This window comes from Artibeus jamaicensis, unplaced genomic scaffold, assembly GCF_021234435.1.
Source record: "Artibeus jamaicensis isolate MK-2021 breed Jamaican fruit bat unplaced genomic scaffold, CSHL_Jam_final scaffold_537, whole genome shotgun sequence".
Taxonomy (NCBI): domain Eukaryota; kingdom Metazoa; phylum Chordata; class Mammalia; order Chiroptera; family Phyllostomidae; genus Artibeus; species Artibeus jamaicensis.
In genome coordinates this window covers 1,571,707-1,596,581 of record NW_026522047.1, presented here as the reverse complement: position 1 = coordinate 1,596,581, position 24,875 = coordinate 1,571,707, and the positions used below count along the sequence as shown (strand labels likewise).

The following is a 24,875-nucleotide window of genomic DNA, read 5'->3' as shown; positions in this document are numbered from 1 at the left end:
TTCTGGGGCCCCTCCCCCCTCGAATTGAGCCAGGCCCTTTGGCTGTGAAGCTCCCACTGATCTTTTCACAACAAAGGGCTTCCTTTGCAAAGCTCAGAACCTGGAGTCTTTAAGGGGGTTGACTCCACAGCATCTGTCTAGGTCAGAGGGGTCTGGGGACAGCCACAGTTCCCCCAGCCACCCCACCTCGCAGAGGGACCCAAGGAGGCCATGCCAGAGACCTGTCTAAGCTGGCTCAGCATGGAGGCGGATGGAGGTGGGGATGGAGTGGCCGTCAGTGTGAAACAAGGGAGGGGTCGATGGCCCTGAGGAACCTGAGATGGGAGTGAGGGGTGCCTAGCCCAGGACACTGAGTGCCCCCTTCCTGCCCCAGGAGAGGACAGGATGCGGCCCCAGCAGGGTCCAAAAAGACTTTATTTTTCTGGCAAAAGGACAGGTCCCAGGGCCACAGGTAGGCAGGGCTCAAGGTCCCACTCCCAGCTGTCCCTGGCACCCTGTGACACCATTGGAGGTGAGGGGCCACCTACATGTCCTCCTCAGACACCAGGCAGTAGAAGTCCGTGCGGGCGCTGTAGTTGCGGGAGCCAAGGTCAGAGATGTCCACCTCACAGCCCCGGGCCTCTCCTGGCGAGACCCCACTTGCATGCAGTGGTGGAGCTGGTGGCTCCCCAAAGACAGGGCCTCGGACACCTGTGGAGGGGACACCGCCAGGCCTGAGCCGAGCTCCCTCCCTGCTCACCCTCCTGGGAGGTAACATCTGAGAACCCAGAAGCTCTGGGCACACCTTAGGCCCAAGCGCCTCTGGGGAAGCTGTGTGGTGAGGGGTTCTGGGGGGCTCCAAGCCCATCCACAGCCTGCAGGGAGGAGTCCCGGCCACCTGAACCCCTTTCAGAACTCCTCAAAGCTGTGAGCCCCCCTTCAATCCCAGGCAGAGTTCCTCAGGGTCCGGAGTGGGGCTGGGTGCACATACCCAGGTCCCCCTCGGGGTCGAGGTCCAACTCCGGGTCCACGGTCCGACCCTCTGAAACATGGCCGCGCACAATCAGCATGGGGTCCTTGTCATCCTGCAGCCGAGTCTGCGGGTCTCCCTCCCTCGTTTGGTATTGTACCTTCCGTGGCAGCGCCAGCTGTAGCTCTTTCCAAAAATCGGAGGAAGGCGTCTGGGGGCCAAGGTGGGGCACTGAGCGCGTGTGAACACGTAGGGAAGGCGCACGCAGAAAGCCCTGGCCCCAAAGAAACAACACGCCAGGGAGCGCCTGCACTGGGTCCGGCCGGGAGTCTCAAGGAGGCTGCTCGGGCAGCGCGCCAGGGAACTCCACCCACCCCGGAGCCCGCACCACCCTCCGCACCACCCCCCGCACCACGGAGCCGGGCCTCCAGCGCAGCAGGGTCACCAGGTGGCGGTGCTGGCGCAGCAGGAGCAGCGCAGGATGCTCGGGGTCGCGCCGCTGACCCTCGAAGGTGATGAAGATGGGCCTGCGCGTGAGCTCCAGCAGCCGGCACAGGCCCTCCCTGCGAGGGCGGGACCGTCAGCTCGTCGCTGTTGGGTCCCGCCCCCACAGCCCTGCGCCGCACCCACCGGAAACTGTGGCTGCACCAGGCCCGCCCCAGGAAGGCGTCCGACAGCACCACGATGAGGCGTCGGCAGCGGCTCAGGTTCACCAGGAGGTCGGCGGAAGGCTCTGCGAAGAGCCGGTAGGCTGGGGCCCCGGGGGTCAGGGTCCAAGGCGAGAGAGGGTGGGACCCAAGGAGAGGAGAGGCCAGGGCCGGGGGCGGGGCCAGGCCGAGGGGCGGGGCCAGGGGTCGAAGAGGGGCGGGATCAGATATCGAAAGGGGCGGGGCCCAGCGTGGGGGCGGGGCCCCGGAACCGAGTGCCGCTGTACCTGCCCGCGGCAGGAGGTCGCGGTCGTCAAGGAAGAGCTTGTAGCCCCGTTGCCGCTCCAGCTGCGGCTTTAGGATGAAGTTCACGAACTTTCGATCTTCGGGGCTGTCGCCGTAGGAGACGTAGGCATCGTAGAGCTTCCCGTCTGCAGATGGCGGCGGGTCAGCGCAGCCCTTCCCAGGCCCGGCCGCCACTTCCAGGTGCCGTCCATTAGGGCCCCTTCACCCTTCACCCACATGCGCACAGGACCGAGGCCCACACCCCAGACCCATACCCCGCCCACGACCCCTCCCCAATACAGGATTCTTAGCCTGGCCCCTTCTGTCGACCCTCCGTCCTTCTGGGCTGCATGCTTCCGTCTCTCCTGGAATGTATGCTCACAGAAGCCCTGCGGGGCTGATGCGTCCTTATTCCCCACCTCCAGAGCCCCTCCACTTGCTGGGGGCAACCCCTACCCGGAGGGAGCCTGGGGAGGCCTTGCCTACCGTTCATCTCCACTTCCCCGTAGTTGTCTTGGTACCAGAGCTGCACATTGAGCCGGCACTTCACGTAGAGCAGGGCCGCCAGAAGCAGGGCCAGCAGGACCAGCAGCGAGGCTAGCACGGCCGCCAGGTGGCCTGCGGGGCCTGGGTACAGAGCGGCAGCCTGAGCCACTGCAGCCCTCATCCAGCCCCTCCAGCCCCCAGGCTCCTCGACCCCCTCCTACCTGTCCCCCTGTATCCCCCTCACCAGCTCTCCAGAGAGTGAAGGAGGAGGAGCTGACATTCCAGACGGAGCAGGTGAAGGCCCCGTAGTCCTCAGCACCGGTGAGGTTGACCCCCAGGACACTGGATACAAGCACCTCAGACGAGTTGGCCTTGACCCTGGGCAGACCAGGCCCCACTCTCTCACCTGGGGCCCAAGAGCATCGGTGGCCACCCCAGAGCCCCAACTGCCTGGGATTCACTCCGAGAGGCTGCCGCTGGGGCCTCCTGCGCCCCCTCGGGCCATAAGCCGAGAGAGGTGGCAGAACCTTTGGAGGGCGGGTCTGTTTAGTGACAGTCACCCTGATCCTGGGTCTGCGTCTGGGTCCCGGGGCCCTCGGGGACCAATGGCCCCCACCTCATTCAGGCCTCAGGACAGTGCTGGCACCCGTGGCCCTGGTGTATGGAGAATGTCTGCAAGGGCCATCTGTCCCTGCGGTCACTGACTCTCGGTCTGTGTCCAGAGTGGCATTCTGCCGTGTCACATCTGGGAAGTCACTCCCCAGCCCATGTCCAGGTGGTTACAGACCAGGGTGTGGGTCAGAAAGGCCACCTGCCGTGCAGGTGTCAGGAGTCTCTTACCAGGAGTCCTCGTGAAGGCCGTGGTGGCTGCCATTGCCCAGCAGCAGCCCATCTTTCAGCCACTGGACTGAGGGCAGAGGACAGTGGGGTGAAGAGACCACCCAGGCCGTGCAGTTCAGAGTGACCACACTGCCCAGGGCTGGTGCCAGTGTCTGGTCTCCAGAAGGGGAGAGGAAGTCGGGGGGCCTGCTGCAGACATCTGCAGAAATAGGACCCGGCAGGTTAGCCGCGCTCAGGGCACCTGGCTCCCACTCCCCGCAGAAGGTCAGTGGGCAGGAAGAACGGGCTGGCCAGAGGCATGTGTTGCTTGGGGCCACATTGCGTCTGTCCCAGGGTCCCATGGAGGACAGGGCCCAGCATCTGGCTGCTCGTCAACCCAGGATAAGAGCTCCAGGTCAAGGGCCAGGCACTGCAGCCTCAGCCCTGCCCCCTCCTGGGGGAGCTGCTGTGAGTGTGGGCACCTTCCACCTGGGATAGGAGCTGACCACGGGCGAACCTTCCCACCTCCCTGAGACCGGAACTTTCTCATTTTCGAACCAGGCTGAGGAGCACTAGCAGGAGTCAGAGAAGACAGCCTCATCTTGTGGTGCGGTTCCCCAGCCACCCACCTCTCCCTGCCCCGCGCCGGACTGCACCCACCCCCACCAGCCTGAAGGAAGGTGAGCAGAGCTCGGGCTACATGGCAGCCAGGAGCCAGTGAGGTGCAGGAGGTGAGAGTGGGGCTTGTACGCCCCCGCCCCGACCAGTCTACCTGCCATAGTCTGACACGGTGCTACCCCTGGCTGGGTGGGCTCCTCAGCTGAGCAGACGGGACCCCGAGGGCTGGGCAGGATGCCCTCTCTGTCTTCTCAGCAGGTCAGTCAGGGCGCCAGGATGAGTCAGAGGCTGCCGCCATCCCCAGAGAGCGAGTTAAACAAGAACAGGATGAGTTAACATGTAACTTTGGCCGCAAACAGCACCTGCTGCCCCTTGGGTGACAGAAGAGCCCCAGACAACGCTGCTTTGAGGCCTGGGAGGGGTCCTGGGTGGACCTTCACCTGCCCCAGGGCCACCGTGATGGCCAGGGTGGGAGAGTGGGCGCACACCCTCCGGCACCCTCACGGGGCCAGGAGGTGGCCTCCCGCTGCACACCCCTCCCCTGCCGTCTCTGGTGGCACACCCACCCCTACACACACAGCCCCTCCCCACACACCGCAGCACTCTGGTTCACACAGCACACGCACACACGTGCGGCACGCACGGCACACGCTTGGAACACCTCCTGCCGGGGCACAACCCCACACACACCAGGAGCCACACACCCACCTCCTGTCGTCCCTCACTGTCACAGGCGTGCTAGCTGCTGCACATGCTGTGGCCCCCCCTCTGCCTGGCCTGGGCAGGCAGGCAGGAGAGGAGGAGGGTTCAGGCCCACACTGAGCAGCGGGCCGCCGTGGGAGGACGCCGAGTCACCTGGTTCCGGCTCGTTTCTCGGGCGGGGGGTGCAGTCATAGAGGTCATTGACCTGTGCTTGGGGGCAAATTCTGCCCAGCAGGGCCCCTGGCCCAGCCCGAAGCCCCGAGGCTGCCCTGGACCCGCTGCCAAACGGGTGAGGACCTGGCTTTGTTCGCGTTTGATCGGGACTTTTCCGAAGCTTCCTGGCCTCTCGGTCACATCCTCTCCTGAACCGAAACCCCACCCGGCACCCACCCCTCCAGGCAGGCGGGCAGTCGCGGTTCTCACAGCCCCGCCTGCCCCTGCTCTTCCTGTAGCTCTGAGTCAAGGGCTCCTTCCTCTGGGCCCGCCCCAGCCCACCGGGGCTGCACTTCCTGAGGCCAGGCCTGAGGTGTGGGGGAGGTTGCAGAGGCTGGGGCCTAGGGCGAGGTGAGGGGCTCTGGCAAGGAGACCCCCGGTCGGGGCCACCCTGCACACTTGGGGAAGGGCCAGCTGGGCAGGGTGGCCTGCTTCCTGGGGACCCCCCACGATGCCACACCAGGGAAGCAGGGGAATCTCCATGTCCTCCCAACCACCCCCCCCCATCAAAGTGAGCAGGCCCATGTGTCTAACCTCTGACCTCCTGGAGGGGGGGCTATGGAAACTCCTACCAATAATAGGCCCTTGATCAGGCTCTTTGGTCCCCCCTCTGACCACCTCCAGGGTGTAGTCCCCAAACGGTGAGCAGTTACAGGTGGGCTGTGGTGTCAGTGTGCACCTTGGTTTCAGGCTGGGGTGTGAGGACAGTGCCCCTTTTCCAGGAAAGGAAGTAAACAGGGGCCTGGCTGTAGAGGCTCTGAGCCCAGCAGCCGGGGGGGGGGGGGGGGGGGGGGGCACCAGTTTTTCCAGTTGTCACTGCTGACTCCGCCCCCAAACTGACCTAGGACTCGGAGGTCCAGCAAAAGCTGGCTGGCACTGATGTCCATAGAAAAGGGCCCCTGCCGCAACCCCCCCCACAGGGGCCAGCAGCGGGGCACCTTTGGCACAGTATCAGCTTTACAACACCCTTCATCTGGCCCCAGCCCTGCCAACCTCGTGGTGGCCCTCCAGTGACTGGCCCAGGAGCCTGGGCAGGAAGCAGAGTGGAGCTTTCCGTGTCCCCCACCAGCTTTGCTGCCTCTCAAAGCATCTGCCAGTCTGTCCGCAACTGTGCCACCAGCGCCCAGGTGTGCCTGTATGCCCCCTCCTCGGCTACGGTCTACCCTCGCCTTTCAGGGGAGCAGAAGAAGCACCCACATGGCCACAGGCTCTCCTTCCAACAGCATTTCTGAATCCAGGCCCGGCCGCAGCGCCACCCAGCACTTTCAGCCCCACACCCGCGGTTATCGGAAAGCCCCCGCTCCTTCGCTCTGGGGCCTGCGCCATGGGGCTGCTACCCCAGCCTCAGGAATGGTCCGGCCCCTGCCCAGCTGCCGGCTTTGCGGCTCAGCACCCCATAGCTTCCTAGCGTCTCTGTGTCATCCAGGACGCGCGGCCACTCGGCACCTTGAGCGGTGCTGCGCCCCCGGGGCGTCTCTCCTGAATGAACGTGCGTAGGAAGCTGTGGCCTCGCAGGCCCAGGGGCTCGTCCTGCCCTCTCAAGCCCATGATACCCAGCTCTCCCGCCACACGCCCCACACCCCGCAATCTGCCTTCCCTGGGGTGGACCGGACCTAGTACCCCCTCCATCCAGGTGCACCGCTCAGGCGGCCGGGGGCGCGCACGGACAGCGGGCACGCGCCGGCGGCGGCTTGGAGCGCGCAGATGGCGGCAGCTCTGCCTGGCGACCCGCGCGCCATGGCCCCGGCACTTTTCTCGGGTCGTTCCCCCAGCCCTGGGAGGCCTCTGGTCTAGGATCTGGGATTGGGGCGCTGGTAGGTGTCCCAGCGCGACCCGTTCTCCTCCTCCCTCTCCTGCGCAAAGGTCACGAGGAAGCCGCTGCTTGCGTCCCGCTGGGAGGCCCGAGAGGCGGGTAAGCTACGGCTCGGGCTTCCGGGCGACTCGGGCAGCCCGGCGGTCTCCGAGCTACTTCCTGCGGGACCGCGCCGCGCAGAGGCTCCTGGGGCAAGCGGTGCCCGGTCCCGCAAGCAGCAGGCCCGGACCTGACTTCTGGAACTCCACGAACTCCACTCACCCGGGTGGCTCTGAACCGTGACTGCCGCTCATCTGCTGCCAGGAAGCGGCCGCGCAGGCGACCGCAGGGGCGGGGCGGCTCACCTGGGGCAGGTGCGCAGCGGCTACAGCCCCAGCGGCGGCAACAGGTGCAGCCCCGCCCAACACCCAGGGCCGAGGGCGGACCCAAGTGTCCCGCTTTGCGCCCAAGGCTGGCGCCGAAGACAGTCAGGCGGCTCAGCTCCCCAGTGGCGAGCGCCAGACCAGACCTGTGGCGAGGCCAGAGCCCTGAGAGTCTTGGATCCCCAGGAGGGGTCCCAGGAGGGCCATCCATCCCCAGGGGCACCTTCAGTGGTTCTACTCTTCCTCCCCAGCTCTTCTTCTTCTTCCAGGAAGCCTGCCTTGACTCCAGTCCCGAAACCCCAGGTGCAGGGATGGTAGGGCCTCAGTAAGACGCCCCTCCCTCAGAAGCCCATGGGGACCGGCAGGTGGAAGGCCAGGAGGCTGCCACACTCAGACCTTTCCCCATCTGGGCCTCAGTTTCCCATCTAGCCCCAAGAGCGGACACAACCCACCAGGAGACACAAAGAAGTTTTTATTTTATTATCAAAAGTTCGGCTGGAAGGGGGGCAGGGCAGAGGTGGTCAGGGCTGTCTGACCAGCCAGGACTCAGGTGGGGAGGGCGGGCCCAGAAGTCAGAGGGAGGCTGAGGAAAGGCCGGTTTTCCTGTGTTGGGAGGTGGTGGCTGCAGCCCTCGCTCTTGTACGGGTGGTCCTCCAGAGTTCGGGTCAGGGCTGTGCAAGCCTGAGCCCAGCAGATGGGACAGATGAGGGTGCCACTCACTGGTGCCCCAGACACACACAGGTCTCCTGGGACACCCCTGCATACACACCCACATATACACAAGCCTTCTTACAGCCCCACACACAGCCATGGGCAGGGGTGGCGGTGGCAGCTCTGAGTCTCTCTCCTCGTGCCCAGCGAACGCCTCGGGGGCCCTTATACCTCGGTGCTCTTGGCACTCGGGCTGGAAGTAGGAGTGGAGTTACACACAGGGGGGGCCCCAGGACTTAGGCCTGGCTCGCTTGGCTGCCTTAGCCCTCCACGCCACATCTTCTCCCGCAGCATCCGGTACTTTTCTTCCAGAACCTTGTTCGTCACCGACTGAGGCACATCAGGCACAAACCAGGCGGCCACGAGCTTAATGCACAGTGCCACGTGCTGGGAGAGCAGGGCAGAGACTGAGTTGGGGAGGCTGCGCAGAGGGGACGGGGCCCAGGGAGGGGGCCCCCCAGTTCTGGCTCACCTCAAAGAGGATGAGGAAGGCCAAGCGGATGCCCAGGAGGAACCAGAACTGTTCTGACAGGTTGTTGTCCTGGGCATTGCGGTAGTCCCGGTACCTGGGGCGGGGAAGGACCTAAGGTCAGGGGTCAGGAGTTCAGAGGGCACTCATGGTGTACAGGGGGCAGGGTGGCGGGGGGGGGGGGCCCAAACCTGCACTGGGTGATGTTCTCAGAGCCTTCTGTCATGACTGGGGTCTTGAAGTGCTTGGTGTAGAACACCGCCAGGCTGTAGTTGACGTAGCCAGTGAGGCAGCTGGGGCAGGGGGAAAGGGGGCTGCAGGCGCGGCCCTTTCAGGCCTCTGGGTGCCTCCCTAGAGCTGATTCCTGTCTGGTGGGCCATCGGTCAGGGTGGGGCACAGTGCAGACCCCCTCCTCCATCCCCTGTGTGGGAGAGGGGCCACTGGGGGGCTGAAGGGGCTCGGAGATGCCACCAGCCACCTCCACGGGCTGAGGGGAACCTCAGGGTGGGACCCCTCGAAGGCTGGATGAGCTGGACGAGGACACTGCTCTGCCCTCTAGTGCCCGAGCAGGCCACCCAGGCTCTGACTTTGGCAGGCAGGTGCTCAGGGCCTGCTCAGAACACAGCTCATTCTGCCCCTGCTCCCAACACTGGGGTCCCAGTGAGCACCCCGGGCTCCAGCCCAGGGTCTGCAGGTCAGTGTGGGGGCCATGACTGGCAGCCTGCACCCTTCCATGGGCACCCCTTGCTGTGGTTGGGCCAGGTCTCCACGGGTCTCTGGACAGTCTGAGGCCCCCCAGGGCTGTGTGGCAGCCCATACTCGACTGAGGGTGAGGCGTCCTGCTGGCATGGCCCGTAGCGGTACTTGTACACCACTCGGGGGATGAACTCAGAGGTGAAGGCGATGACCATCCCATTGGCAATGACCGCCAGCACGCCGATGGTCTCCAGCACCTGCAGCCAGGTCCCTGGGCCACAGTAGTAGGATGGTCTGGTTCCCCGACCCAGAACTTGGATGCAGCCCACCCCACCTCCACTGGCCCATGCCCCAGGGCCAGGAGCCCAGAGAGTCCCAGGGCCTCAGCACACCTCTGGGAAGGGCACCCCATCGCCACTGTGGGGCCAGGCCACTGACGGGGAGACCTGGTCCAAGGCCAACGCCTCCCGCCCTCCCCGCTCCCTGTTCATCCCTGATGCCTGCTTTTCTCAGTGAGGCCGGTGTGGGAGGCTGAGGACACCTGCCCTCAGTCCTGCCCCAGCTGCTGGGCGCCCCCTCCCTCAGCACCCTGTCCTCAAAGTCCAACTTCTTTGCCTGGGCCCCCAAAATGGGCTGCAGGCCATTCAGCCAGATCCCTGGTCAGGTGGAAGGGGCCTGCAAAGCACGTGCCAGCCCCAGCTGTGCCTCTTCTGGGAGGGGCCTGAGTGTACCCCCAGCCCCAGCCCCACCCCCATCTTTTCCAATCCAGGAAGACCTGGGGGAATGGCTGTAGGGGCACGGGGATTAGCGTGGGCTCAGCCCCCCCCCCACTGCCCATGCCCCCGGGCTGGGCACCCCGCCCTGCACGGCAGTCCGCGGGCCCCCTGACCAATGTCCTTGGCCTTGCGGGGCACCAGGCGCCGCTGCAGCCGGACCATCTTGATGGCGTCCAGGCGGATCTCCACGATGTTGCTGAAGAAGGCGAGCAGCGGGGCCAGCGGGAAGGCAGCCACGAAGATGGTGGTGAAACCGTACTGGATCACTGCGCAGGGAGGGCGGGGCGCTGCCCTGAGCTCGGGCCCCAGGCCCCAGCCCCCTCCCCACAGAGCACCCCCCCCCACGCACTCATCTCCATGAACTCGTCAAACAGGCTGAAGGTGTTCACCCGGTTCAGGCGGTAGTTGCGCTGCCAGCCCCTCAGCTCGGGGTCTTCGGACTCCCAGCCCCGCATGGAGCGGTACTTGAGAGTCAGCCACCTGGGGGAGACAAGAACCAGGTAGGGGACAGGGGCAGCGCTCAGGGGCCGCCGGCTCTGGGGGGCGGGGGGGGGGCGGGGCGTCGCGTCCTCACGGGCCCAGGTACTCCATGCAGTTGCTGAGTGTCTGCTTCAGACCCATGATGACAGCCATCTGCACGAACAGGTCCATCATGCAGCCGCTGAGGTGACACTGCGGGCAGGCGGGGGCAGCGGTCAGGCCCAGCAGGAGCAGCTCGGGGGCAGGCGCCCGGGCACCCAGGGCAGACTGACCTCCTCCAGCTTCCACAGGCCCGCCAGGCGCAGGGAGTCCCCGGGGTGGCCGTTGATCCTAGGAGGGCAGTGAGGCTGAACACCGCGGCCTGCCTCCAGCTGGGGGCGGGGGGGGGGCAGGAGGGCCGAGGGGACGTGGGGACAGGATGCACACCCACATGGGTCACACGCATGCACACAGGTGCACAGGAGAAAGCCCTGCGGTCACGTGCTGTAGACACGACCTGTTAGGAGGGGCCTCAGCCCCCCACTTGGAAACTGCGCCCGGAGTTACTCTGTTCAAGTCGCCCACTTTCCCTAGCAGGAGTCAGGCTCCAGAGGCACCCCTGCTGCAGCTGGTGACAGCTCTCATTTGACACAGTTCCCATCGGTATAAAGTTACAAAGAAAAGAAGTTACAGAGTTTACAATGGTTACAAAGTTACGAAGAAAAAAAGCCATTCTTTCAAGAAATGTGGCTGTGTCCCTAGAAAACCAAAGTAAACCAGCGGAAAGGCTGGATAAGTGACCTGACAGGCGCTGAGAGTAGGCTCGCGAGGGTCCCTGGACGCCTGTGGGAGCCAGGGCAGGAGGCGGCCGCAGACACCTCCCAGGGTTGTTGCCCAAGGACGAACAAAGTTGCACCTGTGGGCCCCACGTGGCGAGGCCTGAAACTACTCACAAACGTTAACAAAAACGTGCTCTCCAGTCGGAAGCCCCGGGCCGTGTTTCGTGGTAGACAGAAGGATGCCCCACCCCCTAAGGGCATCCAGGTCCTCATCCCTGGAGCCTGTGAGGGTCCTCTCAGAAGGTGGCATTAAGGTTGCTATCGGCTGACTTAAAAGGGGGCCGTTATCCAGGACCATCGGGTGTGCCCAAAGCCGCTGGCTTCGCGGGCGGAGCAGGAAGGGGCCCCTGGAAGCTGAAGGCAGCAGAAGAGGACCCTGCCCTCTCCGGGGCTGCCAGACAGAATCGGCCCCGCAGCACCTTGACGGGAGCCCGGGAAGCCCGCAGACCTGCACGCTAACGAACTGCTGCTCAGAGCCGCTCGGCAGGGGTCGCTCGTGATGGCAGCAGGGAACATGAACCCGCGTGGGCCCCCCTACAACAGTGTGGGAGCTTCCTGCAGCCCGAAACCAAATCCCACAGAGTGTCCATGTGTGGTCTGCCAGAATGACCCTAAAATTTGGCTAAAATAAAAAACCAGGTAATTACCCATAAGAAAAAGGGAAAAGCAAGCCAGAAAAGCAGGGAACGCTGGCCCATCTGGCAGTGAAGCCCCAAACACTCGGTGTGGCGTCACAACTAATCTTAAAGAAGCAGACAGAACCCAGGGGCCAACAGCCAGGGCCTGGGCATCTGGAAACAAGGACACGGCCCCCTCCTCCACCCTCCCGCTCCATGAGCGCCTCATGCCCCAAAGACTTGCTGTTGCAAATGCTGAAACTGTGCACATCCCAAGGACATCACAGCTGGACAAGTTTTTGATCGGGGCAGGGGGTGGCTTTTTGAGGGCAGCCCGAAAAAGGACACCGTAAAGAACCACAGGGACAAAAACGGCAACATGAAAGAAACATTGCCTTTGGGATGACGCGGCGGCTGGACACCCTTTCACCCCCCTGCCGGGAGACCCCACTCACACGGAGGCACAGCGTGGGAAGGGCCGGCGGCCCACCTGCCGACCGGGTGGCCCAGAGGTGGTTTTTAACCTCTGGAACAGGGTCGCCTCACCGGTAAAGGAGGCTAAGAGTCCCCACCCAGCACAGCTGTCGTGCCGGCTGGAGTGCGTGCGAGCGACCTCGGAGTGGGTGGGGGTCCTAAAATGACCAGAAGAAGCAAGTCAGCCCTTCGCCTGCCCCCGAAGGGGGAGCGGGGCCCCGCAGGCGCAGCTGGGCAGAAGACAGGGGCCCGGCCAAGACACAGGTGACGAAGCCGAGGGAGCAGACCACTGGGAACAGTGAACTTCAATGGGAAAAACCACTGATATCCTCAAGGACACACTGCGTCTATAAAAACAAAAAAAGGAGGCGACAAGGAAAACGGGGGAAAAGAACTCTTGGAAATGAAGGTTGTTAAAACACATAGAAAGGCACAAAGATAAGGTGAAGGAAAAGTCAGCTGTAACTGAAAAAAAAAAAATGAAGGAAATCTATCCTGCTATCGACTCCAAGGACCGATGGGGCGTGTGAGAGAAAAGATAAAAAACCCAAGAGGACCAGAGTTCTGCAAAGACAGAGCAGAGGGGAAAGAATGTTTCAACCCAAGGAAAAGATTAAAAATGAAATGTGGCCACAACAGGGTTGGGGTTGGGAAGGACCCAGCTGCCTACCGCACGAGGAGAAGAGCCCTAAACTGCCCCCCAGTTGGAAGAGGGGATCCTAGACTTCCGGAAGGAAGAGAACAGAGTCCGCTGGGAAGGAACAAGAGCCCCTCCCGCAGCTCCCTCGGCACCCATTCCGCGGGGCAGCGGCGGCTCCTGTGCCTGAAGGGAAGCCCTGCCGGGCGGGACCTGCTGGAGGGGCAGGTGCTGTCGGGGCCTCTCCAGGCTCACGGGGACTCGGAAAACCCCTCAGACTCACTTCCTTTGTCAAATGAATGCCAGGACCGAGGGGAGGAGAGCGTGGGACCCCGGAGATGGCGGTCCCAGCCCAGGGGCACGAGAGGCCCACCCAGCCAGTGCCCGGTGTGGGGGGTGCTCAGCTCCCGGGGAGGTGTCTGGGGGGAGAGGCACCCATGTCACAGATGGTGTGACAGCAAGAGGCCTGTGGGCCAGACCTGACAGGCGTGCAGAGAATGAAGGGCAACCAGAAAGCACAGGGGCAGACAGACAGCCAGGCAGCAGAGGATCAGGTGTGGAGCAGAGCGAACCACGCGGCAGTTTTAGCCCGAGTCCAGCGAGAGGGAGCCGCTCGGCAGTGACGCCACACAGACCAGCAACCGGGCGCAGACGAGCAGCGTGTAGGAAAGGAACTGTAACAGTAGGTATCTGTGCAGGTGTAAAAAGAAAAAACAGAGAGAAAAGGGAGAAAAAGAGTAAGTATCTGGGAAGAGGTTCAGCTGCAGCCGTCAGGCGAACCTCGGTGGACACCGCAGGCCCCCCGGGAGCTTCGGAGGAGGAAGCGGCCCCGCGCCAGGACCGTGGCTCTCTGCGCTGCACGGCCCCCACCCCACCCGCCCAATAAAGCCGCAGGCTGGGGCACCAAGCCAAGCAAGGTCACGCCACCCAACAGACGGGTGGGCGCTGTGGTGGCCACAAATACCCTGTCCCTAAGCACGCGGCCTACGGCGAGCCTGTGCACTGTGGCGCTGACCAGCTGACGATCGCTTGGAGACCCTGTGGGGCTCAGAGGGGCCCACGTTCTCCTGGGTCGGTGACGGTCCCACGGACACATTCTCTGAGGTGGTGCCTGTGAGGCTGCGTGGGTCAGCAGACTGGTCCCCAAGCACAGGGAGCGGTGGGGGCTGCTGCCTTCGAGGTGCGGGAGCTGCGGCTCTTGCCCTGCAGCCTGGAGACGGCGCACCCCAGTCCCCCATTACGGCTCGGAGGAGTAATCTTTGTGAAATTCTCACCTAGTAAACAATTTAGGACAGTCAAAAAAAGACTAGACAATACCTTTTTAAAAGGCACCTTAAAAATGAAAAGCCGCCCTGGCACGTGTGGCTCAGTGGATTGAGCGCCAGCCCGCAAACCACTGGGTCTCCAGTTCGATTCCTGGTCAAGGCAAGTGCCTGGGTTGCAGGACAGGTCTCCAGTACGGGGTGCGTGAGAGGCAAGCACACAGTGGTGTTTCTCTCCCTCCCTTCCTGCTCTAAAAATAAATAAATCTTAAAGACGATTTTTTTAAAGCATAAGAGTCTCGGAAGGGACAGAACCAGTGGCAGAGTGGGAGAGAAAGAAGCCTCATGCTCAGACAGGAGAGGCTGGTGGCTGCAGCCGAGGCCAGAAGGAGCACCTTGAATTTGGGACATGAGCAGAAGTGAGACATCCAGTGGCAGGGCGGCAAAACCAAGTGAGAAAAACTCCCAGAAGCTGGACCAAAAATGGGAAGAAAAACAAAAATTAGGCGGCTTCTTCAGAAGATTAAATTTCCAAAAAAGATTCGCAGAGGAGGAACCAGATGCAAACTGCTCAAAAGCCCCTGGGACCGAGGCTGCGAGGTCCTGCCCAGTGAGCCGACAAGCGGGCCTGCTGTTGTCCCCAGAACTCAGCAAGGGACAGGCGCCGTCCCTGTCCAGAGCCGCCTTCCTAGGAGACAGGCAGCACGGATGCAGGGCAGCGGGGCCGGCAGAAGGGGCAGCGGGGCCTCGAGGGGAGGAGGAGGCTGAGGGAGGCTGGGGACGAGGACGGGGAAGGCTGGGTGCCTGCAGGACGCCCTAGCCGAAAGGCCGGTCAGCCTGGCGCCAGGGAGAGGTCTGGGCTGGAGGCAGGAGTGTGGGCCTTGCTGGAGCCTAAAGTCACAGAGGGGAGCAGAGCAAGCGGGTCTGAGGAGGGAGAGGCAAGCGAGGGATGTCACCGGGGAGGACTCTGTGAAAGAAGCGTGCCAGCCTAGTTGTGGCGGTGGGGACAGTCCGAGACAAATGCCAGCCAGGCGGGGCAGGGATGGATTACTGAAACCCACTAAGAAAGACCTGCCAGATACACAGCAGAGGCACTTGGAAGCCTGGGGACAGGAGAAGAGGTTCGGTCACGGCTGCCCTTGCAGGGGCCTGCGGGAGGGAGCCGCAAACAGCACCTCCAGCCCCAGGGAGCGGCGGCCACTTGGAGGCCCCCATGAGCAAAGAACATCTGATTCCCACCTGCCCTCCTCAGGAGGAACCTGGGGTCCTCCACAGATGGAAGGGGCTCACAGAGCCCGGCGGGGGGGGGGGGCAGCCGCCAGACAACGACCCTGACATCTTTGGACATACTGGAGAGGGGAGGGCTTTTCAAAGCTCTGGGAGAGAGTTTGGGAGCAGCTGCGACAAAGTTAATCAGACACAGAACAGACGGGGCAAGGATTTTCTCCAGAAAAGACAAGAGTGTGTACCGATTGAAGCAAAAATGTGCACTGCGCTAGTGTAGAAGGTGAGGGGAAGTGTGCACACGCGTTACCCCAGCAGCCTGGTAGCTTCGTCTGCAAAGCTCAACACTGGAAATAAGTCGCACGCCTGCCCACCACGGCGGTGAGTGGGCGCCAGTGCCCACAAAGACGCTCAGGGCGGGTGCACAGGGAACTGAGGCCCCCGCGCACTGCCCCAGACGCGGCCCCCAGCACACTTCTGGTGTCGGGAGCGATGTTATTCACAGGACAGAACCTCCCACGCCCAGGTGTGAGCATGTGAGTGTGTGAAAGTCTGCTCAGACCCACGACGGCCAGGCAGCGCCCAGGGGAAGCCCCAGCCGACTCGGGCAGCCGCGAGCCTCCTCCACACACGTCTGCAATGCGTCTCCCCTTGTTCTGAGCCCACGTTACTTTGAATATTAAAAAGAGCAGGCGTTCCTTTTTTAAGGGAAGCGAGGCAGAGAACGGCCTCACCTGCCCAGGATGAAGGCGATGTAGACCAGCGAGGAGAAGTGCGCAAAGAACTGCAGAGTGAAGAACTTGATGGTGAACTTGCTCTCTCTCTCGGAGAAGGTCCTGGGTTTCTCTGGAAAAACACGAGGGCTGTCCCTCGCCTGTCCCTCACCCCATGACAGTCCCACTCCGGGTCAGCCCTGGTTCTGACACGCAAGGACACCTGAGCCCTCACCCGTCTCCCAGGTGGGGGCACCTGCCCTCTGGTGGGAAGGGCCCGCCCCTCCCCCATCCACTCCCCAAGTACCCCTGGGAACCAGGGAGGGGCTTGGGGCCCCTGCTCTCACCAAAGTCGCAAAGCTTCAGGGCCACAAACTTGTTGACCTGTGGGCAGGGAGACCAGAGGGCTCACTCCGGGCCCCGGGAAGACCCCCCGCTTCGCCGCCCGCCCTGCCCTGCCGACCCACCTTGGTCATGATGAGGATGGTCGCATAGTGCACCAGGGCTCCAGTCACCACCACAGCAGTGGTCACCTGATCTTCCAGGAAGGGCAGGGCGGAGCTGCTGAAGATGTCGGAGGCCAGGACTCGGTACACCACCAGGACGTGGGCCATGCCGATCATGAGGCCGATCTGTGGGCAGGCGGCCGGGACGGTGGGCTCGGAGGGCAGCCACCGGCCCGGAGGGCACCTGCCACGGGCTCCCCAAGAATACCATGAGTAGGGACAGCACCAGGATGATGGTGCTTCTCCAGTAGGAGTGCTGGTGCGTCCGGAGCTTGTAGTCTCGGCAGTTAATGAGCTCGAGCGCCAGCTCTTCCTGGGGAGGCACAGACAGGGCTCAGACGCGGGACATGGGCGGCGGCCTTGGCAGAACCACGTTTGGGCCACACAGGGCACTGGGAAGAGACAGCCCCTGCCTGGGTCGCCCGGCCCCACGCACCTGGTCCTCGTCCCACCCGTACAGGTCCCAGTGCAGGACCACGCGGGCTCGATGCCGCTTCCAGAGCTCCAGGAACACTGTGGCTGCAGCGGGAGTGGGGAGGGGCGTCACAGGCGCACCTGGGGCCGCGGCCAGGGTGCTGGGGGCAGGAGTGGCTCTGGAGCTCGGGCTGGGCCCGCAGGTGCCCACACAAACTCACCCCACAGAGCCATGAAGATGGCAAACACCACAGTGCCCTCGTTGTCAAAGAGGTGGGTGAGCTGGGGAGAGGCACACGTGGGGCTGGCCATGCCCCCCCCCACCTCCCCACCCGATGACACCCAGCTTTGCAAGGGCCGGGACAAGCCTGGACAGGCCTCCCGCAGGGCGAGCGGGCCCGGCCTGACCCCCACGGCGGCAAACCTTAGCGAAGGTGCAGGTGTCCGAGAGGCGCTGGTACCTGCGGCGGTAGTCCCCGCGCGGGCACATGAAGACGTGGTGGGCTTCACAGATCTCCTTGCTGGGAGTGCAGGGACCCGCTGGTAGGCTCTTCCCTGAGGCCCCGCCCCCGCCCACCCTGGCCCCGCCCCGCTCACCCTGGCCCCGCCCCGCCCACCCTGGCCCCGCCCCTGTCCGGTGCAGGCGGGCCCGGCCCCTCCCACCTGATCTGGCTGGCGTTGAACAGGGAGAAGCCGCTGAGGAAGACGATGAGGCCGACCACCGCGGCCGGCACCAGCATGTAGGTGTACCAGCCCAGCCAGGCGAAGTACAGGGCCACCTTCTCACCGAAGTAGTACCTGCGGGCACAGATGCCCCTTTTCAGGGCCACCCTGCGGGCCAGGGTCCGGGTGGGGCATACCACGGCGGGGGGTGGGGGGGGCGAAGAGAGTGAATTGACGGCTTAAGTGGGCGCACAGACTCGTTTGCTATAGGTATAGGTGTGTCTGTGAGGGGGACACAGGTGATTCGTTGGGGTCAGCGTTACCTGATGTCATCAACGGGCTGCTTGCGGAACATGTTTCTCCACCGGGCCCATTTCCTCTCCAGCTCTTCCTCTCCCTGGACACAGGCGACCCACAGCGTGACTGTCCGGCCTCCAGCCCCGCCCCCAGGGCAGGCGCTCGCCCCCACCACCCTGCCTCTTACCTGGTGCAAGGGAAACCTGGTCTCGAAGACCCCATCCTCCATCAGGTCCCCGAACGTGTCTAAGGCCACAGAGAGTCTCAGGTACCCCCGCCACCTTCTCCCCACCTCAACACCCTTGCGGGCCGCTGGCCCGGCCACCTGCCCATCCCGTCCTCACCACCAGCCGCCGTCTTGCTGTTCAGGATGAAGTTGACGATTCGGATTCTGGAACACAAGGGCTGGTTCAGGATGGCCCCCGTGTACCTCAGGGGGCCCCACCCCCTCTCTGGCCAGGTACGGAGCCCCATACCTGCTGGCAGAGCCCCCAGCCTACCTGCCTCACTGCCAGACCAGACCCAGACCCAGGGCTCATCTAGGAGCCCTCCCTTGACCTCCTTGGGTCCCCCCGGGTACAGCTGCCTGGTGGCTCCAGGACAGAGGCCCCTCAGGAGCAGCCCCCCCCCCAGGGCCCCAGAAGCCCGGCCTGACCACCCCACTGCCAATCACAGGCCTGGAGCCTCCGCACACCCAGAGCACGCCCTGTGCCTTTAAGAATGTGAATCCTCTCTTCTCTCTCTTATTTAAGATTTTATTTATTTATTTTTAGAGATGAAGGGAAAAAGAGAGGGAGGGAAACATCAGTGTGTGGTTGCCTTTCATGCGCCCCCTACTGGGGGCCTGGCCTGCAACCCAGGCATGTGCCCTGACTGGGAATTGAACCAGTGACCATTTGGCTCATGGGCTGGTAACTCAGTCCTCTGAGCCACACTAGCCAGGGCTGTGTGTGCGTGTGTGTGTGTGTACATGAATCCTCTGTACATCCCCAGGAGCTCTTTTGCCTGTATGGAGACTAAGGCTCAGAAAGGTTGAGTAATTTTCCTGGGGCCACACAGCTAGGAAGCGGCAGGACAGAGCATCATCTCACTGCAGAGCCACGCTGTTCCTGAGCACCCTTCTGTGAGACATGGTCCCCTGGACATCCCAGGGCACTCACCACCACGGGTCCTCCCAGGCCCCACCAAGCTGCCTCTCCTCCTTTCCTCCCTTTGCTCCTCTCCAAGACCCCCAGCAGCCCTCTCCACGGCCTCCAGTGCACATGCCGGGAGGGTCCTTTGCCAATTTCCACTGACAGTGCCCCGCTGAGCTCGGGAGGGCCTGGGCTGAGCCAGGCAGGTGATGGAGGAGGGATGTGGGGAAGGCAGGTGGACCAGCTTGCGAGACTGCAGGGTCAGGGCGGGGAGCAGGTGCTGGGAGAGAGAGGAGGAGGAGGGTTCCTGGGAGGTGGGGGCAGGTGGCTGGGGGGGGTCATTGGGTCTGGAGTGGAGAGGTGTGGACTGCATCTGGGCTCAAAGCCAGGAGGGATGCTTGTGAGGGTCTCTCTCAGAGCCTCACCAAAATCTGCCCACCCTGCAAGTCCCATGTCACTTCCAGACAGAGCGGCCCTGGGTCACTTTAACTTCAAAAGAACTCTCATCAGCCCTTTTCACAGGGGCGGAACTGCGGCCCAGAGCCCAGAGGCCATCCTTGGGAGCCCCTCCTGCCTGGGCCGGGCATGCGTGTGGTGGGCAGGGATCCTCCTGGCCCGGCTCTGGGCCGGCCCCTCACCTGGTAGTGGCCGGGACGTGCGTTGGCCAGGTTGGCTCCGCTTTGGGCGCTGGCCCCTCAGGCTCCATGAGGAGTGTGCGGTACAGGCTGAAGACCCTGTTGTCGGCTTTGATCGCAAAGAACACCTTCTCCTGGTCCTTCTTCACCTGGGCACGGCCACACAGGACACTCTATTCTACCTGGGGACCCTTCCACCCTCCATGCATGGCCACTACCTGGCCCTTTTACCCCAGGCCCAAGATCATGGGCAGCCTCTCCAGACCCCTCTCAGGACCCACCGGGCCCCCACAACCCCTGCCCGCTGGGCCAGCCCACCTTGTATTGGAAGCCTTTTCTTTTCAGTTCCTCCAGGAACTGCCGCTGCTTGTGGACCGTCCTGGGGTTTCGCTGGGTGCGATAGTCGGCCACGAGGATGTAGTCCGGCTGGTCGGTCTGTAGGAGGGAGGCATGGGTCAGGGCCGGGCTGGGCTGGGCTGGGGAGAGTGGGAGGGGCCAAGCCTAGGAGCGTGTGAGCAGAGACGCACCTCGGGAGGACTGGTCTCCATCAGCGGTAAGCTCTCCCCTTCGGTCCTCATTAGGATGCGAATGCACTCTTCACCCTGGGGCAGGGACGGAGGTTTGTTTGGAAATGGAGACGAAAGGCCCCTGAAATCCGGAGGAAAAACAGCCCAAAGATGCAGACGGGGAGCACTCACAGGAGAGGACCAGGTACTCCAGGTGCATGGGAAGACCAGGAAACGCAGGGCAGGTGACCAGGAGGCGCCACCTTTTTTTTACCCATTCGCTCAGACATTTTAAGGGGCTGGCAGCACCGGAGCCAACAGCACCCCCGTGTGGTGCCCTGGGGCACACTCGGCTGCATGAGTTTGGAGACAGTCGGTCTCCCACGGCCTGGCCTGACCCCACCTGGAGACATGGTCAGGGCGCACAGGGGCAAACGTCACACTGCACAGTGGACGTGACCTGCATTCCCACTGGCGGGGGAGAGGTGGAGACACTGTGCTCCCACCCCCAGGTGGCAGGTCATGTCCCTGAAACTCGAAGGCCACGGCCTCACACGGGGCATTGGGGACAAACCCGACATGGCACTGTGATCGGTGAGACTAACTCTGCTGAGGGCCTGCGGGGGCGTCCGGGACAGACACACAGACGCTGCCGTCAGCGGGCAGCGCCCCAGGAGGAAGCGGCTGTGCGCCGCCGCCACCAGCCCTGAGCCTCCTGCCTCATTGTGCCAGCAGGTGCCCCGGTGCAGCTTCAGCCTTCCCTGAGGTGGGGGCTGCACAGTGACCGAGGGAGAAACACACCACCCCCAGGCCATCATGGTCCAGGTCATGTGATGTCACTTAGACGTGAGGGACCCTGAGGGAATGTGCTGTGATCATGTGCAGTCCCCTCCCTAAAACTGGTAGTCCTGACTCATGTCACAAGGGCTCTCTGCAGAACCGAGCTGGGGACATGGAGGGACAGAAGGACCGTCCCAGATGGGAGGGGGCCAAATGCCACGCAGGACCCTGTACTGACTGGGACAGGAAAGAACCCAGTGGGGGAGCTGGTGACGTCAAGGCGGCCGTGGTGGGCTCCTTGTGTTGACCAGAGCCCTAGGCGATGGGCAAGACTTCTGGGGAATCAGAGCAGAGGACACCCCACTCTGTATTACTCTCTTTTTAAAAGATTTTATCTATTCATCTTTAGAGAGGGGAAGGAAGGGAGAAAGAACGAGCGAGAAACACCACTGTGTGGCTGCCGCCCATGTGCCCCCCACTGGGACCTGGCCCGACACCCAGGCATGTGCCCCAGACCAGGAATCAAGCCAGCGGCCCCTTGGTTTGCAGGCAGCACTCAGCCCACAGAGGCGCGGCAGCCGGGGCTATTGCTCTGTTAACACTGACGGGTGTGCTGCATCTGTGGGGGTGGGAGCAGGAGTCGGGGTGGAGCAGCTGGAGGCCCACTGACCCCAGCAAGCAGGATCTGAGGGCTGAGACAGTGACCCGGGGCCGCTCCACTGGGGGAGCCAGGTGGCTGAGAGGTGGGGGACAGGGCAGACTCTCAGAGCAGGTCACGTGAGGGGGCCCTGGGCTGACCTGCAGGGAGAGGACCCTGGCTTTGGAGCTGAGAGCCAGGGGGCCCAACACTGTGCACCCTCGGGTGAGATCAGCCACTTCCTCTGTCTTGTCCCTGATGCCCCTCTGGGCTTTACGTCAGACACAAAGCATCCCGTCCCCGCAGCATGACCTGAGCACACTGGGAGTGGGTGTAACCAGGACCCCAGGCTGCACCCCAAGGATACAAAGGATCCCAGAGGGACCCGGGGCTGCGTCCACAGGAGAACCCACCTCAGGCCAACTGCTGGCGGGCCTGGGCACCTCCCGCCATGGCCCTGACTTCTGCCCGGGCCTCCTGCCCCTGGGGTTTGCTGGCCCCTCTTCCGGCTCATGGCCTCACACCCTACTCCAGTCGCCCAAGCCCAACGCTTTGGCCCTGCTGGTCCCCTGCCTGCTAGCTTGCCCCTTCTCCAACCACATTTCTGCCAGACCCAATTACGCCACTTCCAGAAAGCCCGACTGGACTGCTCCAGCCGGTCCGGCCTCTGGGACTACCAGTCACATTTGAATTTCAGATACACAAAATCCTTTTTCATGTAGGTATGTCCCAACTGTTACCGTGGGACATAATTATACTAACAAAAATTGTGCCCTGGCCAGTGTGGCTCACTGGATTGAGCTCTGGCCTGCGAACTGAAGGGTCGCTGGTTCAATTCCCGGTCAGGGTGCAGGCCTGGGTTCCGGCCGAGTCCCTGATTGGGGGCAGGCAGGAGGCGACGTTTCTCTCCATCTCTTGCTCCCCCCTCCCTCCCTTCTCTCTAAAAATAAATAAATAAAACCTTTCAAAAATTGTTTATGTGCAGTGTTTAGCCACAGGAGCCAGGACCGGATGCCGTGGTCCCTCAGAGATGGGGCCGATGCCGGCCTGGGCACTGGGCCTGTCGTGCCTGGCCCGCGGGGCCCGCCCTGGCCCTCTCTCCCCCTTTCCTCCAGCATCTGCTCTCTCCCTACCTGGCCTCCCTCCCCCCTCGGCTCCTGGGCACTCCCTGCCCGCCCACCAGTGGCCCACGGACACCTGCACTCAGGTGTGGCTTGCAGGACCTGAAACTGCTCCCTCGTCTTGGGCCAGAGGAGAAGCCTGCCTTTCACAGACAGGGAATCAGGAAGGAGCAGGACCGAGGCACCGCTGTCTCAGAAACCAGAGTAAAGTCTTGACCAGAGAGGTCGGGGACATGTGTGTCACCAACATCCAGTTCGTGGCCTCTGGACACCCGGCTCTAGGGTCTGTCCCTGAGGGTTTTTCCATCCCTTCCAACCCCACCCCTATGGGCTCACCCACCAGCTCCCAGCGAGGGGACTTCCTGAGACTTTGCAGCTCTGGGGGACCTCCCTACTCACGGCCAGGACCTCGAGAGTCGGAGCGGACCAAGTTCCCTCTGTCCATCCCTTCCAGTCTGGCTCCAGGTCGCCAGCCGGACCAGGAACACAGCTGTGCAGAAGCGACCACCGCCCAGCCTGGCGCGGCAGCTGCTTGGAGTGGTGACACCTGTGATACTGCCCCAGCTGCAGACAGGCACCTGTGGACCCCTCCCTGCTCCCGAGGGTCACCTCTCACCCGGGCCCTCCTAGCTCAGCCTCGAAAGCTGGGTACAGTGTCACCGTTCAGCAAGGGGACAGGCCTGCCCCACGAAGGTGTGCTCCACCTTGACTGGCCCAGCCCGATCCCCTCTGACCGCCCTTCCTGCGCCAGTGCCCCACCTGGCCCGCCTGCTCAGCCCCCGGGGCAGCGTGCCGGCCCTCCGGCCATCCCTCCGTCCCTCTGTCTGTGTCATCTGTCAGCTCCCTCTTCTGTGTGCCGGCCATCCGCCCACCCTCACCGATGTGGCGGCCGGCCCTGTGCGCAGCCCTTGAGGGCAGTGCAAGTGGACACCAGGGTCCGGAGGGCAGGGTAGGTGGCCTGGAGCTTGGCCTTCTGGGGCAAGAGGTTGCGAAAAAACGGGAGCGGCTTCTGGGAGAGGGAAAGGTGTGTGGCCAGGCCCCGAGGAGCAGGTGCGACCAGGGCCTGGGGACTCGGCCCTCAGCACCTCCGAGGACCCCGAAGCCACACTCCTAGCGACCTCTGTGCTGCTGAGGCTCGGTGGTCACTCCCCACTGGGGCCTCGGTCCTGAGCACTTGAGAAGCATAAAGAGCAAGAAGGCGAGGCTGGGGGCTGGCGGAAGGCAGACTGCAGGGGCTGTGCGGGGGGCTGGCGGCCGGGGGGGGGGCAACAGGGAGCAGCGGGGAGGGACATGCTCACACCCGGCCGGAGGCCGAGTCTGGCTGTCGGCACCTGAACCCGTCCTTCCAAGGTGGTTGCTCTCACCTCAGCCAAGCCAGGCGCGGCCTTCCCGCCCACCCTAAGACAGCCCCAAGCCTCTCCTCCGCCCCAGCACAGACCCACCTGACTTGACCAGCTGACCGCATGAGAGGAGGGGGCCAGCCGGGGGCTTGGGGTCCGGCTGAGGGATGCCAGGATGCCAGGGCTGGCTTTGGAAGGGCTGAGGAGCCACCCCCGACCCCGCCACGGCAGAGGTGGAGCTGCAGGCTACCTCGGGGCCCACACCTGGGAGGGCCCGGGTGGCCCAGTGGGAGGCTGGTTTCGCTCTCCACCTCGCGTGGGTCTCTTCCTGGCAGCCCAGGTACCGGCCCTGCCCTGTGGCCTCTCCCTGGTTCCAGGGAAGAGATGTGTCTTCCTGGGCTCTTCTCCCACCCGCCTTCCCAGGGTCCCTCAGAGCCTCCTGCTCTGTTCCCCAAATCAGAATCCACTGTGCCTGGGGCAGGACCCCCAGGGGGCAGAGAGGGCGCAGCCGGCTACCCTGGGCCTCCCCAGCCCAAGGTCAGCCCACCCCGGAGGCCAACACCGCCCGCCCCAGCCTGCCTCCTTGGTCCCGCTGCAGGGCAGAGCAGCTCGCCCTGACTCGGGGACTGGGGGTGGACCTGCCTGCCCGACTCAAGCCCCCACTCACTGAGACCCCCACCCTGGAGTCGCCAGACCCGGGGCCACTCCCCTCCTCTGTCCCGCCCCAAGGATGGAAAGCCAGGCCCCTGCCAGGACTCTCTGGGTTCCTCTGCCCACTCCAGGAACCCTCGGGGACTTTCCAGGCGGGGCTGAAGGGGCTGGCTAGAGGGGTCGCTGGTGTGGGCCCCACGCAGCACCGACTCACCGGCATGGTGGCGACCCGAGGTGCCCCAGAGTCCAGCCAGCGGAGGCCTCCTGCACCGGCAGTGCTGCAGGGTCGCCGGGCGGTACCTGACTTCCGCGTGGGACTCACCTCCCTCCTCCCCCGGCCTCCTGCCTGCTCCCTGGTTGGTCCCTCCACCTGGCCGGTGGCAGTGGGGCGGAGCCAGGAGCACGGAGGCAGAGGGTGCAC

General features: G+C 63.7%; 2 protein-coding genes and 1 long non-coding RNA gene across 4 annotated transcripts; 1 reads left to right on the top strand and 2 right to left on the bottom strand.

Moving 5' to 3' along the window:
- Positions 1 to 396: 396 nt before the first annotated feature.
- Positions 397 to 5,500, bottom strand: SIGIRR (single Ig and TIR domain containing). Of its 2 annotated transcripts, XM_053658322.1 has the most exons (11): positions 4,513 to 5,500; positions 3,959 to 4,092; positions 3,208 to 3,406; positions 2,612 to 2,745; positions 2,368 to 2,508; positions 1,884 to 2,027; positions 1,580 to 1,682; positions 1,362 to 1,512; positions 1,110 to 1,160; positions 971 to 1,021; positions 397 to 690 (listed from the first exon to the last, which is right to left on the bottom strand). In XM_053658322.1, the coding sequence occupies exons 2-11, from the start codon at positions 3,963 to 3,965 to the stop codon at positions 463 to 465; spliced, it is 1,209 nt and encodes a 402-aa protein (XP_053514297.1). In that variant the 5' UTR covers positions 3,966 to 4,092; positions 4,513 to 5,500; the 3' UTR covers positions 397 to 462. The 2 variants fall into 2 exon arrangements, with proteins under 2 accessions (XP_053514297.1, XP_053514296.1); XM_053658321.1 differs by having other exon boundaries at positions 971 to 1,160; positions 4,513 to 5,498.
- On the top strand, positions 1,608 to 22,283 carry LOC128626337 (uncharacterized). Its single transcript, XR_008390259.1, has 9 exons — positions 1,608 to 1,695; positions 3,748 to 3,866; positions 9,688 to 10,046; positions 10,603 to 17,234; positions 17,378 to 17,431; positions 17,762 to 17,919; positions 18,021 to 18,111; positions 19,765 to 19,848; positions 20,001 to 22,283. It is a non-coding gene; the product is annotated as an uncharacterized LOC128626337 (long non-coding RNA).
- ANO9 (anoctamin 9) lies at positions 7,356 to 24,744 on the bottom strand. Its single transcript, XM_053658320.1, has 23 exons — positions 24,669 to 24,744; positions 19,947 to 20,021; positions 19,738 to 19,854; positions 19,423 to 19,568; positions 17,996 to 18,042; positions 17,839 to 17,897; positions 17,678 to 17,751; positions 17,355 to 17,489; positions 17,116 to 17,212; positions 16,913 to 16,973; positions 16,714 to 16,796; positions 16,486 to 16,590; positions 16,239 to 16,403; positions 16,119 to 16,155; positions 15,793 to 15,904; positions 10,299 to 10,356; positions 10,121 to 10,218; positions 9,896 to 10,026; positions 9,660 to 9,812; positions 8,894 to 9,041; positions 8,266 to 8,367; positions 8,078 to 8,171; positions 7,356 to 7,992 (listed from the first exon to the last, which is right to left on the bottom strand). Exons 1-23 carry the CDS (start codon positions 24,672 to 24,674, stop codon positions 7,771 to 7,773), a joined length of 2,325 nt encoding a protein of 774 aa, XP_053514295.1. The 5' UTR covers positions 24,675 to 24,744; the 3' UTR covers positions 7,356 to 7,770.
- Positions 24,745 to 24,875: the final 131 nt, after the last annotated feature.